This window comes from Rhinolophus sinicus, chromosome 1, assembly GCF_057876585.1.
Source record: "Rhinolophus sinicus isolate RSI-liver-muscle chromosome 1, RSI-T2T, whole genome shotgun sequence".
Lineage (NCBI taxonomy): Eukaryota > Metazoa > Chordata > Mammalia > Chiroptera > Rhinolophidae > Rhinolophus > Rhinolophus sinicus.
The window spans coordinates 122,395,513-122,411,943 of record NC_142501.1 but is presented as its reverse complement, the minus strand read 5'-3'; the positions used below and the strand labels follow the sequence as shown (position 1 = coordinate 122,411,943).

The 16,431-nt window shown below is 35.6% G+C and overlaps 1 protein-coding gene across 2 annotated transcripts in view; it reads left to right on the top strand.

Moving 5' to 3' along the window:
• The window catches only part of DNAJC1 (DnaJ heat shock protein family (Hsp40) member C1), a 198,414-nt gene that overhangs the window by 81,713 nt on the left and 100,270 nt on the right, over window positions 1–16,431 (top strand). For both annotated transcript variants that reach the window (XM_088789132.1, XM_019755999.3), the window contains one exon: window positions 7,873–7,963. In XM_088789132.1, coding sequence (XP_088645258.1) covers window positions 7,873–7,963 — 91 coding nt within the window. The remainder of the gene's footprint in view (window positions 1–7,872; window positions 7,964–16,431) is intronic.

Sequence of the window (16,431 nt, the reverse complement as noted above, 5' to 3'; positions counted from 1 at the left end):
ATCGCACAGCTAGTTACTATCATTTAAAACTATATTCTAGGTCTCCAGACTCTGTTTATAGCCTTTTGGGAATTTATACTCTAACAGATAAATCTGATATGACAAATCTCTGCAGGACAGTTAGATAGAATGAAGTTTATTGATAAGACAGCAAAGTGTTTCCATCACGCACATCTGTCAAAGATACGTCTATATAGTTGGGAGTGGAAGAGTTAGAGTACAGAGTGGCAGTGGTTCTGTGATCAGGCAGAGTAAAGATCAAAGTATCTTTGATAGTTCCCCTGCTTTTTGAGACGGTTCTTAAGTATTACCTTTAGCATTGGGTTTTGTTCCTTTTCTTTGCTCTGAAAAAGATACTGGAAGAATTATAAGATTTGGCAGATTAGAATGAGGCCAAAGAACTAACAGCTTTTATACTCGATACATATAAAGTGTTTGATAATGTTAAATTAATATCAAACTTTTCCCAGATTGGAAAACATCCAAGGAAAAGATGTATAGATGATATATTTAGCAAAATGTACTCCCTATATCTTCATGTACCCACATATGCAGAAAAGTCAAAAGTCAAATGAGAAACCAAAGAAAAAGAATGTGCAGAGTGTAAATTGATGAATGTTTGGAAAGTTAGTGTGTGCACGGAGAGATGAGAACATTAGAGAGAAGTAAAATGACTATATGCAGAGATGCTTGGGAAACTTGAAAAAATGTGTTTAGATAGCTAAGAAAGCAAATGAAATGATCAACAGAAAACATGGGGATATGAGTTAGAATATAACAAGGAACTTGGACTACATCAAGAAAGGCGTTGTACGCTTTGAGGCTAGAATTTAATTTTAACATTAAAAGTATAATCCTAGTGACACTTTCATAGTCTGTTTCTGTTTTTGTGGTAGTTTTGAAGGGAGTACTCGTTCTCTCGGAATCTGACTAAACCAGTCTTTTAGTGTTGGCTATGTTCAGCCTCTAACCCCAAGAAATTTTTCTAACTTCCAAACTGCCTTTCTTGGATATTTTTAAATTGATCATTCACGTTCTGAAACATATTCATAGCCATAAAAGTGGCAAACAATTGATGAGCTATAACCAATGCTATGTGCGTATTTTCAATTTAACTATGTGCTATGTGCATATTTTCAATTTAATTCTTATAACTTAGTTTATTTTTTATCACTTCCTATTTGAGTTGAAGCCTCATATATTTGGACCCATAATAATTTATATTGTTAATACTATCAATTTCTTGTACAAAATCAGTAAGTGCCAAATATCCCAAGTGATTACCAATCTAAATCATAATTTGTTCATAGTTCTCTACATTTTCTTAAGTATTCAGAATTTATTTGATTCATAGTTTGTTTCTCTGGGAATTTACCATTCAAGTTTCTACCTGCTCTGTTACATTTCTCAGCAACATAATTTATAAATATAAAACTCCTCTAGGTGTGCGTTGCCTAAAATTGTAAATTTTTCCCATTAAGTTCCAGTCCCATCTTTTTTCACTACCAAGCTGATCGTACAGGAACACAGTAAAACTAAATATTATTGTAAGAAATTTCAAGCATTCATAGCCCCACCCACTTCAGGATTTATAGGTTTCCTAGGGCAGTGTCTGAGAAGATAAGAGGAATCTTCTCTTTAAAAATTTTACCTTAAAAAATAACAACTTGCCTAAGAGTGTAAAGGGAATACTATACTATACTTCTGGGGAGGCATCCTCCCTCCCCAGAAGCTTCTGCCATGGAAACTACAACTGTGGACAAGCCTGGAGGTAGGTCACTGTTCAGTCAGGGCCTTTCCTTTCTAGCCCCTTTGCTTCTGCTAGCTGGGGCTCTGTCAGAAACTAAATAAACAAAACATTCACAGCTAATTAGCAGGGGAAAGGCTTCTAAAAGGGTAGGAGGCATTTGTAGCAAGCTGAATTGCCGGCTGGTGCACTCAGAGTTAAACACGTATTTCCAAGGGATGAGGAAGGTCGCTTTTAGTACTCTAAGAACTTTTTCTAAAAAACTTTGATGAGCATCCTTTATACAGGAAGTACGTGAACAAATGAGAAAGGAAGGAAAAACCTGTCTGAATTTTTATAAGGCTGAAATTCTACTGCTATAGCAGGACAAAGAGATACAGGAAAATGGAAAGATCTCACAACGTAAGACAAAGATTCCATTCCTTCTCCCCTCTGAAAGGAAGGCAGAAGATGCAATTACTCAGAGGTGCAAAGGCAGAACATAGAGTTTTGTAGGTTATTGCTAGATGTAGAAAAGTTGAAAAACAATAAAATGTTAGGATGTTAGAGATACATCCTAACATTGTTAGTCTCATCAGTTCCACATTTATAGATGAAAAGTACTTACGACTCACATTGGTGAGGCAATTTGCTCAAAGTGACACAACTAGTTAATGGTAGAAATGAAATTTAAAGCAGATGAAAATAAGTGTTAAAATGTAAGAAACATAAAAGCTAAGAAAGAATACATTTTCCCAACAGCGGGATAACTAGTTGGATAACTAGCTTTACAGTAAGTGAATAGTTGTCTGCTTTTAAACTCCCTACCAGAGTATTCAGGCTGATTGGAATTATTAAAAGTTGTAGGATTCTTGCAATGAATCGGTGCTGAATGGATAACTAATACACTCGCTTCTGTCTCTTAGCCCAACTGGAAAAAGTAGATTTGAGGCCTTTCAACTCCTTGAATGCTACTGAGGAAGGCATAGCTTCTGGTTTCGTTTTGTTTTTATTTTATTACTGGTGAATTTGGTGTTATTATAGTTCTGTGTAAAAATTTGGACTCTTATTCAACATATACAATTTTAAAGTTTTCCTGTGTTCTTCATTGTAATTTTATTACACATTATATGTAATCCTGAGATTATAGTATAAGTCAGTAGGAGAACCAAATTTAATACAGAGCAAATGACTTTATTTATGGGCAGATTTTTAAAAATATACTGATGATACTTTCCTGTGCTGAAGGTTATATGTAAGCTTCAAACAAAAGAAATTTTGTTTGAACAATCAAAAAAAGAGTGGATCATCCTCCATCTTTTTTGCAGCTACCTCTCCTCAAGGCTCTCCCATGTTCTTTATTCACTTTAGGACAGGTGGTAGTATTTCCCTGTTCATACCACCTAGATGAGTTTTTCCTTAGATTGTTTAATATTTTGACGTTTTTATGGAGAAGTAAACCAAAACATGACAAGTAATGCCAGCTCAGCAAGTTATTTTATCACTTAAAGGAATTATGTCAATGATGTTAAATGTTTATGATATGGATATTCTCCGTCTCACAACTACTAACCTTGGAAAGATTACATCTTTGAGGCTGAGATAAGTTCTTACCATCATTATGAAGCCTCTTCTGATCAGGCGACCGGAAAACTTCCCACTGCATATTCTCTGTACTAACTTCATGGCACTTACTATTTGTGTTATAATCACAACAGACTGATAGACTCTAGCAAAGTACAGATCATTCTGAAATTCCAGTGACTTAAAATTTCCTTCTAGTTTATTCCACTTAATTGTTGGTAGGAAAGGGGGCATTCTGTTCTAACTAGCCATTCAGGGACTCGGAATGTGACGTCTTTACCATCTTCCATGTGGAACATGTGGCCCCCAGGCTCACTACAGCAAGAGTAGAGAGCTGGAGGATTGCACAAGCTTTTCCATGCTTTGGTTTGAAGTGACACATGATATTTCCATCCGCAGCCCATCCAGAACTAGTTCCATGACCCCACCTAATCTCAAGAGGACAAGAAAAGTGGGGAAACAGATAGAATGTTGGGTGAGCACCACTCTCTCTTCCAATAATTCATTCAACAAATATGTATTGAGTGCTTACTATGTGCCAGGTACTGTTCTAGGCCCTGGAAATATTAAATAGCATTTTTAAAGACAAAAAAATCCCTGCTCTCTTGTAGTATATGTTCCATGTTTTGGTTAATATTCATGGTTATTTTTACATATGCTTTAGGGACAATTGCTTGTCTTATATAATCTCCATATATCCTAACAGAGTACAATACATATATCAGTGGTTTAATAAAAAGTGTAAGTAAACATAACTGTTTAATGTATTCTTGTGCATGATCCCAAGCTCTACAAATACATACAAAGAACACCCATAATATATAAATTCTTTATGTTAGCCGTAGTTCTGTAATATAAAATTAGCCCCTGCTTGTCTATGCAGACAGGCTTTGAGCCCTTCAAGAAATTTTGTTAAGTGTTAAGAGAGTCGCTTCTAGAATAAAAACTTTTGCTCGTGTTCCATCCATAATGATTATAAGCTACTTGAGCGTAGGAACTCTTTCTTTTGGGAACAGTGTAAACTCCATAGTTTTAACACAGTATCAGGGAGCTAAACCGAGGCAGTCCAGAGCCCTGATTGATTAAAGTAAGCATTCCTTCATTCATTGAATATTTATTAAGGTTCTGTTATGTGCCAAGCAGTGTCTGCGGAGATGGGTGAAAAGTTTATAACCACAAGAAGTCTATAATTTCCAGTGTTGGTAAACTGGGGCTTATTCTGGACTCAAAGTGGTACTTTGTGCTTGTTTTCTCTACTTAACAATTATATTCACATGAATTAACTCCTCATGAAGAATGGGAGGGGGGAAAGCTTGAAAATAACTTCTCTTATTCAACCCCCTTTGATTACATGAATCTGAAAAATTAGCCACCTGGTCTCTTCTTGACTATTACCTACAAAGTCAGTCTATTTCATTTTCAGGTAATTCTAATTATTAGAAAGTTCTTTATATTTATCCAGAATTTCTCCCAGGAACCATATATAGTGATTTATATCATTCTTTCCTGTAATGACCCTAACGATATTCTGTGATAGTTATCAGATTATGCCTGATCTTCTCATCTCCAATTCCTTGTAAATACGGTTTCAAGCTGCCTCACCATTCGATTACTTCCCTTTTGTGGAAAGTCTTCGAGTTTGTCAGTGCATCTTAAAGTGTAGTACATCAAACTGTACAGAACATGGTTGAGCAGAAGACTGTAGCTTGTTGAGTATAGTAGAATTATTTGAGATTATAGGTTTATTAAAGAAGCAATGCTTCCTGGAATGAGCATATTGTAACTATAATTTGAAAGTACAAGTAAGATATGAAGGAAAGAAAAAGCTAGAGGAATATTTAAATAAATGCTTAGAAATGGAGCAAAAGGAAGATAGGATTCTTTGCCCACAACTGCAATGAGTGACATAGGACATGTGTTAAAACTCCTGGAATTAGGTGGAATAGGTTAAGGCAACTGGGTACCTTACTATCCTCAAGTGGTGTAGTTTGGGATCCAGTAGGTATTTCAAAGAGGAAATTTAGTAGAATTCTGTACTGCATGTAGCAGGAAGAAGAAGCATTAGCAGAGAAATGTTTAAACTTTGTAGGACCACTGGGAAGAGATTGCTGGTACCCAGCAAAAGGTTTTTACATTGAGGTGAAGAGAGTACATGTAAAGAGAAGTCATGTAAGCAAGAAGGTATAGGATTCTGCAGAAGGAGTTTTGATGAAGTCTGAAGCAAAAAACTCAACCGTCACTTTGTGGTGGAGAATAAGGTTCTTGGCAAAACGATGAAGTAGTAATAACAATAGGTAACATGTAAGGCCTGTGTGCAAGATATTCTAAGTATTTCCCATGTGTAACACATTTAATCTTCACAACAGCTCTATGAGTTAGGTACTTTTATTATCCCCATTTTATGGATGAGAAAAATTCACCCATAGAGAAGTGAAGTAATTTGCTGAATGCCACGTAGCCAGTAAGATGGCGAAGCTGAGCTCTTACTCCAAGCAGCAGTCTGTCTCCGTACTCTGCCCTCGTAGTCTCTGTAGTGTTCCTCACGGTGCTGTGTGCTGCTGTTTGATTTCAACTTCTTTAACATCTCGTGACGTAATCTGTGCCCTTCTTTTTTTGCATGGTGCTACCTTTCGTACTCCCCTAAAGGAGCCAATGCCTTCCTGACCTTTTCTTTTCCCTACAATTAAAAACTACTCTCAGGAAAGAAGCTAATATGCTCATTCATTCAATCACATCAAGGACTAAATGACTGGAATTATATTTAAGGAATTATAATTAAATAATTATAATTTATTTAATATAAAATAATCTACTCCAGGGTTGAGTTTTGTTAGGGGCACAGGGAATGCTGAAGGGCCGTAAAATCTTAACTCAAAACCCTGTTGAAATTTAAAATATGTGTATAGGCACAAGAGGATGAGTAAGTTGGTTGCATGACGTTCTGTGCCCCTTCAAATTTTACCATTGTTTAGTTGGCCCAAGGCTTATGGGAATTCTTCTGGTAGAAATAAAGTAGGAACATAAAAGTAGGAATGGCAAGAATAAGAGATACATTTTTGTTATATTGACTCAATTCTTTTAGAAATACCCAATTATTTTCCTAATTCATTATCAGGTGGAAGAGTTTTGATACAACCCTAAGAGACAGACCCCAGGAGAAACCTTTGACTTGGACAGTTATAGATGGAAGAGATAATCTCATTCTAGAGTTTAAACTTTCATGTATTTACATCTGAATCCAGGTAGAGCAAAGGATTGTTGTTGTTGCTATGTTTCCTGCAGAAATAAAACCCTCTCAGATGGCTCTAGGAATCTTACAATTTGGGAGTGTTATCCTAGAGTTATCTTTTATACCTCCTTTTCTTATTCCACATCAGTCAGTCATCAAGCCCTTTCATTTTTTTCTTTACAACGTTGCTCATATGTGTCAGTCTCGTTCACTTCAAGGAACACTAGCTGAGTGCCTGCTTTATGTCACATGGTGTGCTCTGGGTGTACAAGTACCCCTATCTCAAATGTCTCATTTTCTAGGAGAGAATATTGCATGATAGAAGCAATCATAGGAGTGTGTTTAAATACAGCAGCAGTATACAGGAGAGAATTACTCTCTGTCAAGGAAGACTTGCAAAAGTGATGCTTGATTAGGGTTTTTGAGAATGAATAAGTGTTTTTCAGAATAATGGCGGGGTGGAGGGCAAAATACGTTAGCTAGAGGGCAAAGCATCCACAAAGACATGGGAGCATAGCACAGTGTGGCCTGGCAGCTCTAAGTAGTATTGCTATGGAATACCTGAAGTTTGAGTCAAGGGGTGGTGAAAACGATGTTTTTGCTTTTTGTATTGTCAGGATCTTTATATACCTAGACTATCAACCTGTTTATTTCCATGTCTGTGATTGTTAAAGGCCTAGTCGTTTCAGTGCTCTGCTAAAGTCTTGACCGATAGGCCACTCCTTGAGACTTCAGTCATTGTTTCTTGACACCTAAGTATTTGTATGCAGTATGTGTCCTCAGTCCTCAGCCCTCCATGATAAGAACTGATATCTTAGTGTGGTGGGTGGGGGGAGGAATAACAACTTTTACTTGTACCTACATGGTTATATAGGTTTCCTAATCAGATTTGCATGTAATAATTTTGAAAATTTTTTGGAGTTAAAGGACTAATATGAAAGTAGTGTCAGTACAATAATACAATTTACTATAACAAATAATTTAGTAAAACAGGTGTGTTTTTCTGCACATTATTGGGAAAGGATACAATTATTAGCACATTATTGAGAAAGGATACAATGGAAAAATACAGGAAGAGTACACTTCCCTTCCATAGCTGAGAGAATTTAATTTATTTAAATTCAAACTCAGGAATGTCTGGCTTTAATCAGTTCTGTAAGAGAAAAATCCAAGAAGTGTTCATTCAGTTTCTTCTGTTCATAAAATTTGATGACATAAACACAAAGGAATACTACTTGTTAAAGAATATATTGCTTTAAAATGAAGTTTTGTGGAAAATACCATCAAAGCAAACTAACTTTTATGTTAATTTCTTTGTAACTTTCTTCTTAAGGATGCCGGACAGTTTTATGCTAAATATAAAGAAACAAGATTGAAGGAAAAGGAAGATGCGTTGACCAGAGCTGAACTTGAAACACTTCAAAGTGAGTTTTAAACATTGTCTTACTATGTTAACAAAAGTATATAAAACTGATTATTTAAACTTGGGTTTTTAAATTCAGCAGTAATTAAATTTTCTGTGCTTTCTTTGCCACTCTCTACTTAATATAGTATATGTAGAAAATGCTATATTAGTAATTATTGAACCATCCACAGTTTCATATCAAAAGGAAAGATAAAATCAACATGGGGCAGATAGCTCAAGTCTAGGAGACATCCAGAATCTAGAAAGTCCTAAAACACTCCAATGTTGTATTTGTCATTGATGTTAATGCTGAGTCTATCCAGTTGATCACCCAACTTGCTATATTACAGTCGTAAGTGGGAAACCTGAAAATATCAGTGATTTTTGTTTTGGAAGTCTTTGTTTCATTTGTTTTATTGTTATATAGTATGAAAAACTGTGACTAAATTATCAGTATGTTGAAATCTTCCACTGAGCACTAAAGACAATTCTTGCTGATTTTAGGAAAAGTTGAACATATTGTTAAAGAAGGCATTTTTCCCAGTCCTGGTCTTTTTGTCTAATTTTCCATTATCTCCATCTTTCCCGCACATATAGACTCTGTCCCTTTATATTGCTTTATTTTTATTTAGAGCATTTACAATACTTAACATTAATTACTTTATTGATTTTGTTTACCATCTGGTTGCCCCAATAGAATGTAAGTTTCAAGGGGGAAGGGGCTACTGTTTCGGTCCAGGTACCTTAAAGAGTCCCTGGCATATAGTAGGTGCTCAATAAATAGTCGTTGACCGAATTCATGAAGGTGAAATCTCTATTCTTTCATTCCAGTGTAAGTATTTTTGGTTCAGACTTCATTCCCCTCCACCTACCCTGATTCCTGGAGAAGTGCATGGTGTGCATGGTACCAGTCTGGGTACAAAGATAATTAATACCTGGTCAGTTTACACCGATAAATGGATATACATGCACAGCATGCATAGTTCTACAAACAACTTGTGTGCTTTTGAGGGTATGCAATAAGTGCTATCCTGTATCTTATGGCAGTAATTTAGCCACATGAAACTGGAAAAGAGAAACTGTGGTATGAGTGTACCAGACATTCAACTCACACATTCAATACGTAAAAAATGGTGATACCTATTTCCCTTCAGATGCCGAAAGTCCTCGCTTTCTGCCTTTACCCTGACACCAGACCATGGTTTGAGAAGAGAGAAGAATTACATTCTCTCCAAACCCAAAAGTACATTGCCACTACCTAAAAGTGTGCTTTTGAGGATCTTAGTTTCCTGATCTGTCAAAAAATACATGTTGGACTAAGTGATCCCAGTATGAGTTTTCTATTGCTGCACTAAGAAATGGCCACAAATTAAGTGGCTTAAACGCAAGTTTACTATCTTACAGTTGTGTGGGTCAGAAGTCCAATGTGGGTGTCACTGGGCTGAAATCAGGGTTTACCAAGCCGAGCTGTGTTCCTTTTCCAGCTTCCAGAGACTTCCCACATTTCTTGGATTATGACCCTCTTCCTCCATCTTCAAAGCCAGCTGTGTTTCATCTGTCTAGACATTTCATCTGTCTGACTGTCGTCTATGATCGCCTTTCTGTCTGACTGTAACTGGGAAAGGTTCTCTGCGTTTCAGGACCCACGCGATTAGATTGGGCCAACTTGGATAATTCAGGATAATTTCCCATCTCAGGGTGCTCAGCCTTAATCACATCTCCAAATTCCATTTTGCTGTGTAAAGTTAAATATTCCCCGTTTCTGGGCATTAGAACGTGGTCATGCTTAGGGGCCATTTTCTGCTTATCACAGTCCTTCAGGTTACTGGACAGCTTTAGAACAAGGACTGCTGCTGCTTCATCTTTGTGTCTGCAGCATTGAATACAGTGACCTTGAACAGTAAATGTTCAATAAACGCAATAATAAATATATGAATTAATGTAATGTCATCAATACTAGGAGTGTCATATGAGCACCTATCCTGTGCAGAGCACTGATTGAAGGATCACAGAATTTAATTCAAAAGTTTCAATAATTACAAATACAAAATAATATTCAAATCAACTGAGAGACTTCTGTTAAGAGGGAAAAGTTTAGGATGATAGAGGTTTACATATTAAGGTTGACTGGTGTGTTTGTTGGGGAGTAAGGGTGGAAAAATGATTATTATTGTTACGTTAAACCTAAGATTGAAACCAGAAGCTGATGTTATAGCAGTTGTTGAAATTATTTTAATTAAATTGAATAAATCAATGAATAAGTGAAACTCTAAATGTAATTTTTATATAATTGTTATTTTTAAGTAGAAGTGTTACTTAAAAATTTTCTGATCCTTTTAAGACTTGACAGCCACGGAGGAAAATAATCACACTTACTACAAGAAAAGAGGAAAATATCACCCCAAAATTTACCTATAGAGGCAGTGTAAATACACTAATTTCACTGCTTTTCTAGACATGCTTTTTTAAAAAAGATATAATTGATGTATAATAATATATTAGTTTCAGGTGTACAATATAAATTCAATATATGTATATATTGTGACATGATAACATTAAGTCTAGTTAGCATCCGGGTGTAACACATAGTTACAAATGTTTTTTCTTGTGATGAGAACTTTTAAGATCCTCTTAGCAACTTTCAAACATGCTATACAGTATTATTAACTATAGTCATGTTGTACATTACATCCCCAGGTCTTATTTATTTTATAACACGCAGTTTATTTTTATGTGGTTTTTGTAACAAACCACTTATAGGCTATAATTTGGCATATATAAATTCTCTTATCATAATGGCTTAAGTATGCACACTACAACTTTGAAAACATAAAATATCATAACACAAAAACTTCCTTTGAGGTTTGTGACTATTTTTCCAACATTGTTCAAATATTTTTGTTCTGCCTAAGATTTTCATAGCAAATTTCAAACAGGTTTAGTAATTCTGTCCTATTTTGTTATTGTTTAATAAAAATGATTATATAAAAAAATACAGGGGCCGGCCCGGTGGCTCAGGCGGTTAGAGCTCCATGCTCCTAACTCCGAAGGCTGCCGGTTCGATTCCCACATGGGCCAGTGGGCTCTCAACCACAAGGTTGCCAGTTCAATTCCTCGAGTCCCGCAAGGGATGGTGGGCTCTGCCCCCTGCAACTAAGATTGAACATGGCACCTTGAGCTGAGCTGCCTCCCGGATGGCTCAGTTGTTGGTTGGAGCATGGGCTCTCAACCACAAGGTTGCCAGTTCAATTCCTCGAGTCCCGCAAGGGATGGTGGGCAGCGCCCCCTGCAACTAAAATTGAACACGGCACCTTGAGCTGAGCTGCCGCTGAGCTCCCGGATGGCTCAGTTGGTTGGAGTGCGTCCTCTCAACCACAAGGTTGCCGGTTCGACTCCCGCAAGGGATGGTGGGCTGTGCCCCCTGCAACTAGCAACGGCAACTGGACCTGGAGCTGAGCTGCGCCCTCCACAACTAAGACTGAAAGAACAACAACTTGAAGCTGAACAGAACCCTCCACAACTAAGATTGAAAGGACAACAATTTGACCATTGTTCCCCAATAAAGTCCTGTTCCCCTTCCCCAATAAAATCTTTAAAAAAAAAAAAATACAAATTTTAAAATCTGAACACTCTGTATGTACCAGTAAAAATGTGTAATAGTCTTCTAAAAAGTTTGAAAGTTCATCACAAACTTATCATTTCTTGAAACTCAAAATGAAAAAAAACTAAATACTAGAAAACATATTAAAAATAATACTCATACTAGGCCCTGAGTGATAAGACTTCTCTCAGTCATGTTCTGATACCAGAGATATATTTAGAAAAGGTGATGATATCAACATTAAGAATGTTAAAGTACAGTCACATTACTGTTAATAGTGTCAGAAACTGTCATGTATTTTTTAATGTAGTCTCTAATGGTTACATGCAAAGAATCTTTTAATTAATTTTGTTAACTTCATTACAGTGCTCTGCATTGTATACTTTAGAATTAATACATAAAGGCCCCGAATCCCCCAGTGTGCATTTCATTTGCCCCTATCCTTCTTAATTTTAAAGACCATCATTGGAATACTGAGTTCATAATAACATTTCCATCTGCTTAATTGAGTAAATGCATCTTATGCAGATTAGCAATAGCTATTTTATGCTGCCTGTTTTTCATGACCTAATTGCTAATCTGCCCTCAAGTCTATCTGTTCCACTGCTGAGATTGTGCAGTATCCTCTGAGGGCCACCGTAGGACTACATTGGGCAGGGTGTGGTGAACTTATTAAAAGGGTATTTTAGAGGGGGGGAAATCAAAAGGGTAATTTCTTAAAAATAAATATTCTTCTGGGAAGTCTTTATGCAAAAAATATGATATCTATTTGGAAAATTGTGAATTCTAAGCACTATCATGAAATACTCCATACATGAATGGTAAAAAAAAATGCATTTGAGTTAGTTTATAAATAAATTGGTTGTAAAGGTTAAAATTTGAGTAAACAAGGCTGGGTGAAGGAAGGATGGAAGTAAAACCTAGTGTTTCCCTTATCTTTTTCTCTGTACCTTATATGACTGAAGAACAGAAACAAAGTCAAATAATCAAAATCCTACTGTCAAGTACTTTTTTATCTACAGAAATAATGCTTTCAGATATTAATTATGTTTTTCTTTGTGTTTCTTTCCTACTAAATTGATTTGTGTGTTGCATGCCCCAGTGATGGAGTGAGTAGGGGTACCAAGGGGGCAGTGAGAAGGTGGGCAACAGAATATGCCTCTTAAGGGTAACAGGATGGGAATACATTCACCTTCCCTAAGGTAAAGGAAGACTGGTTTTCTAGAAAACTCAGGTTGATGAGGAAAGGAGATAGATGCTAGTGCTGATTTGTAAGTTGACTTAAGGGTTGGTGTAGAGAAGACAAAGGAGACAGGACAGAGGGAACCCCAGTTGAGGTTAGAACATTTGCCCTGTGGTAATATACAGTGCTCCTAGATGGGAGAGTACTGTCTGAGATAACTTATGAAAAGGCATATAACCAGTCACCAGCTCCAGTACCTTTGGAAACATGACCAAATAGAAAGTCTGTATCTTCTGAATCAGATTTGTAATAAAACCTAATAGAAGCCCTAGTACCAAGAGTTTAAGCAGGCAAAGAATATCTTTAAAATAGTATCATTTCCTAGTCTTTGCTCTAATAACCATGCAATGTGCATTTTTAAAATCGTACAGCTCAAATATAAATACATAGTTCCCTCAATATTTCAGATCATAATGCTATGCATGCTTAAATATAATGCAGTCTTAGTTTTCCCACTAAATTGATTCCAAAAACTTTTTATCCAACTGAATATATAAACACTTATGGCTATAGATTCAACAATTAAATTTCAATTAAAATTTTACTTCTTAATTTGGAACTGAGTGCCTATTTAGTATTATACTTTCTATGAAATAATATATCAGTTTTTAAGCTCCATGCAGTTACATATTTTTGTCTTATTTTTACCTATAACCTCACACCCTAGAACAGTGCCAGGCACACGGTGGGTACTCAGTAAATATTTGTTGAATGAATGAATTTAGAAATACTGTATTACTTGTTTCTGCTTCATACTTCTTAAAGCAAATTATTAAAACTATTCAACATTTTTGACAAGAGGATCTTTGTCATCAGTAATACGACTTTTTTTGTGATCAACACAGCTTATTTATTTAACAGAGTATATCATCTTTATTTCCATATATAATGAGATAGGGTCCCTTTGAATCCACCTATGATGCTGTCACTGGAAATTTTATCCCAAGTCATAAGTACCTATTCATATAATATTAGGATTTTTTCCCCCCTTTTTTCATGATTGCTACAACCACTGTACTGCTTTTTTCCCCAATATTTTCTATTGCGGTAAAATACACATAACATAAAATTTACTATCTTAACCATTTGCAAGTGTAGAATTCAACGGTATTTAATATGTTCATAATGTTGTGCCACCATCTATCCCATCCATCTCCCATAGCTCTTTTCATCCTGCAAAACTGAAACTGTACATGTTAAACAATAACTTCCCAGTCTCACCTCCACCCAGCCCCAGGTAATCACCATTCTGCTTACTTTCTGTCTCTGATTTTGACTACTCTATGTATCTCATGTAAGTCTAATCATACAGTATTTGTCTTTTTTGTGACTGTTCTGTTTCACTTGGCATAATGTCCTCAAGGTTCTCCATGTTGTGGCATATGTCAGAATTGCCTTCCTTTTAAAGGCTATTGTATGTACTGTGTTTCCCTGAAAATAAGACCTAGCCAGACAATCAGCTCAAATGCATCTTTTGGAGCAAAAATTAATATAAGACCCGGTCTTATTTTACTACAATATAAGACCGGGTCTTATATAATAGAATATAAGACCAGATCTTATTTTACTATAATGTAAGACCTGGTATAATACAATACATAATATAACATAAGTATAAATATCTAATAATATAAATGTAATACAATGCCAGGTCTCACATTAATCTTTGCTCCAGAAGACTCATTAGAGCTGATTATCTGGCTAGGGCTTATTTTCGGGGAAACATGGTAAATACCACATTTTGTTTATCCATTCATCTTTAATGGACAGGTGGTTTGCTTCTACTTTATAGCTATAGTGAATAGTTCTGCTATGTACATGGGTATACAGTTATTTCTTTGAGTTGCTGGTTTCGTTTCTTTTGGGTACATACTCAGAAATGGAATTGCTGGGTCATATGGTAATTCTATTTTTAATCTTTTGAGGAACTGCTATACTGTTTTCCATAGCGCTGTACCATTTTACATTCCTGCTAACAGTGTACAAAGGTTCCAATTTCTCCACATCCTCATCAACACCTGTTTTGGAGTTTTTTAAGTTGTAACCATCCTAATGATAAACGTCTATTAAAGTCCTACACCCAATTTTGAATCAGATTGTTTTATGTTGTTGAGTTTTAGGAATTCTCTGTGTAGTCTGAATATTATCCCTTATCAGATATATGATTTACAAATATTTTCTCCCATTCTATGTGTTGCCTTTTTACTCTGTTGAAATTGTCTTTTGAGGCACGATTTTTTAAATTTTCATGAAGTCTAATTTGTCTATTTTTTCCCTCTGTTACATGTACCTTTGGTGTCATAGCAAAGGAATCACTGCCAAATCCAATGTCATGAAGCTTTTGCCCTGTATTTTCTTCAAAGACTTTCATAGTTTTAGGTCTTACTCTTAGGTCTTTGCTCCATTTTGAGTACATTTTTTGTATGTACTCATTGTATATAGTGTTAGGTAAGGGTCCAGCATCATTACTGTGCATGTGGTATCTAGTTTCCCAGTCCCATTTGTTGAATTATTGCTTTTTTGTTAACTTTTTACTTTGAAATAATTACAGATTTATAGGAAGTTGCAAAGTCGTATAGAGATGTCCTTTGTACCCTCCTCTCAGTTTCCCCCATTGGTTATATCTTATATAGCTATAATGGAGTATCAAAAGCAGGAAATTGACATTGATACAAAGTGTGTGTATCGTTCTCCATTATTTTAGTACGCCTGTATTTATGTAACCACCTCCCCAATTGACCCCACTACCCTATTATGGTCACACCTATGTCTTCTCATCTCCCTCATTATTCCTAATATCTAGCAACTACTAATCTATTTTTCATTTCTCTGACTTTGTCATTTTAACTATAGGATTTAGAGAATGTGGTTTTGAGAACCATACAGTATGTGATTGGCTTTTTTCATTTATCAAAATTCCCTTGACATCCATCCAGAATTGTTCCATGTATTAATAGTTTGTTCCTTTTTATTAATGAATAATATTCTCTGGTATGGATGTACCACATTTTAACCATTCACCTATTGTAGGACATTTTGCTTGTTTACAGTTTTTGATTGTTACAGATAAGGCCACTATGAAGAGTCATATGTATTTTTCATGTTTTTATATGAACCTAGTTTTCCTTTTGGTAGGATAAATGCCCAGAAGTACAATTGCTGGTCGTATGATAAGTTTATGTTTAGAGTTTTAAGAAACTGCAAAATTTTTTTGCAGAGTGCCTGTACCATTGTATATTACTACCAGCAATGTATCAGTTAGTCTCCTTGCATCCTTACCAGAGTTTGACAGTCTCGCTATTTTTTTATTTCAGCTATTCTGATAAGTATGTAGAAATATTTCATCATGGTGTTAATTTGCATTTCCCTAATGGATAGTGATGTTGAAACATCTTTTCATGTGCTTATTTGCCATCTGTATATCCTCTTCAGTAAAATCTTTCTTCATGCCCTTGGCCAATATTTTAATTGGATTTTTTTTTAATATGGAGTTTTAAGAATTCTTTATATATGTGTTCTTCTAGATTTGATTCCTTTTTCAGATATGTGGTTTACAAATATTTTCTCCCAGTCTGTAGCGTGTCTTTTCATCTTCTTAATAGTCTTTCACAGAGCAAAAGTTTTAAATTCTGATAAAGTCCAA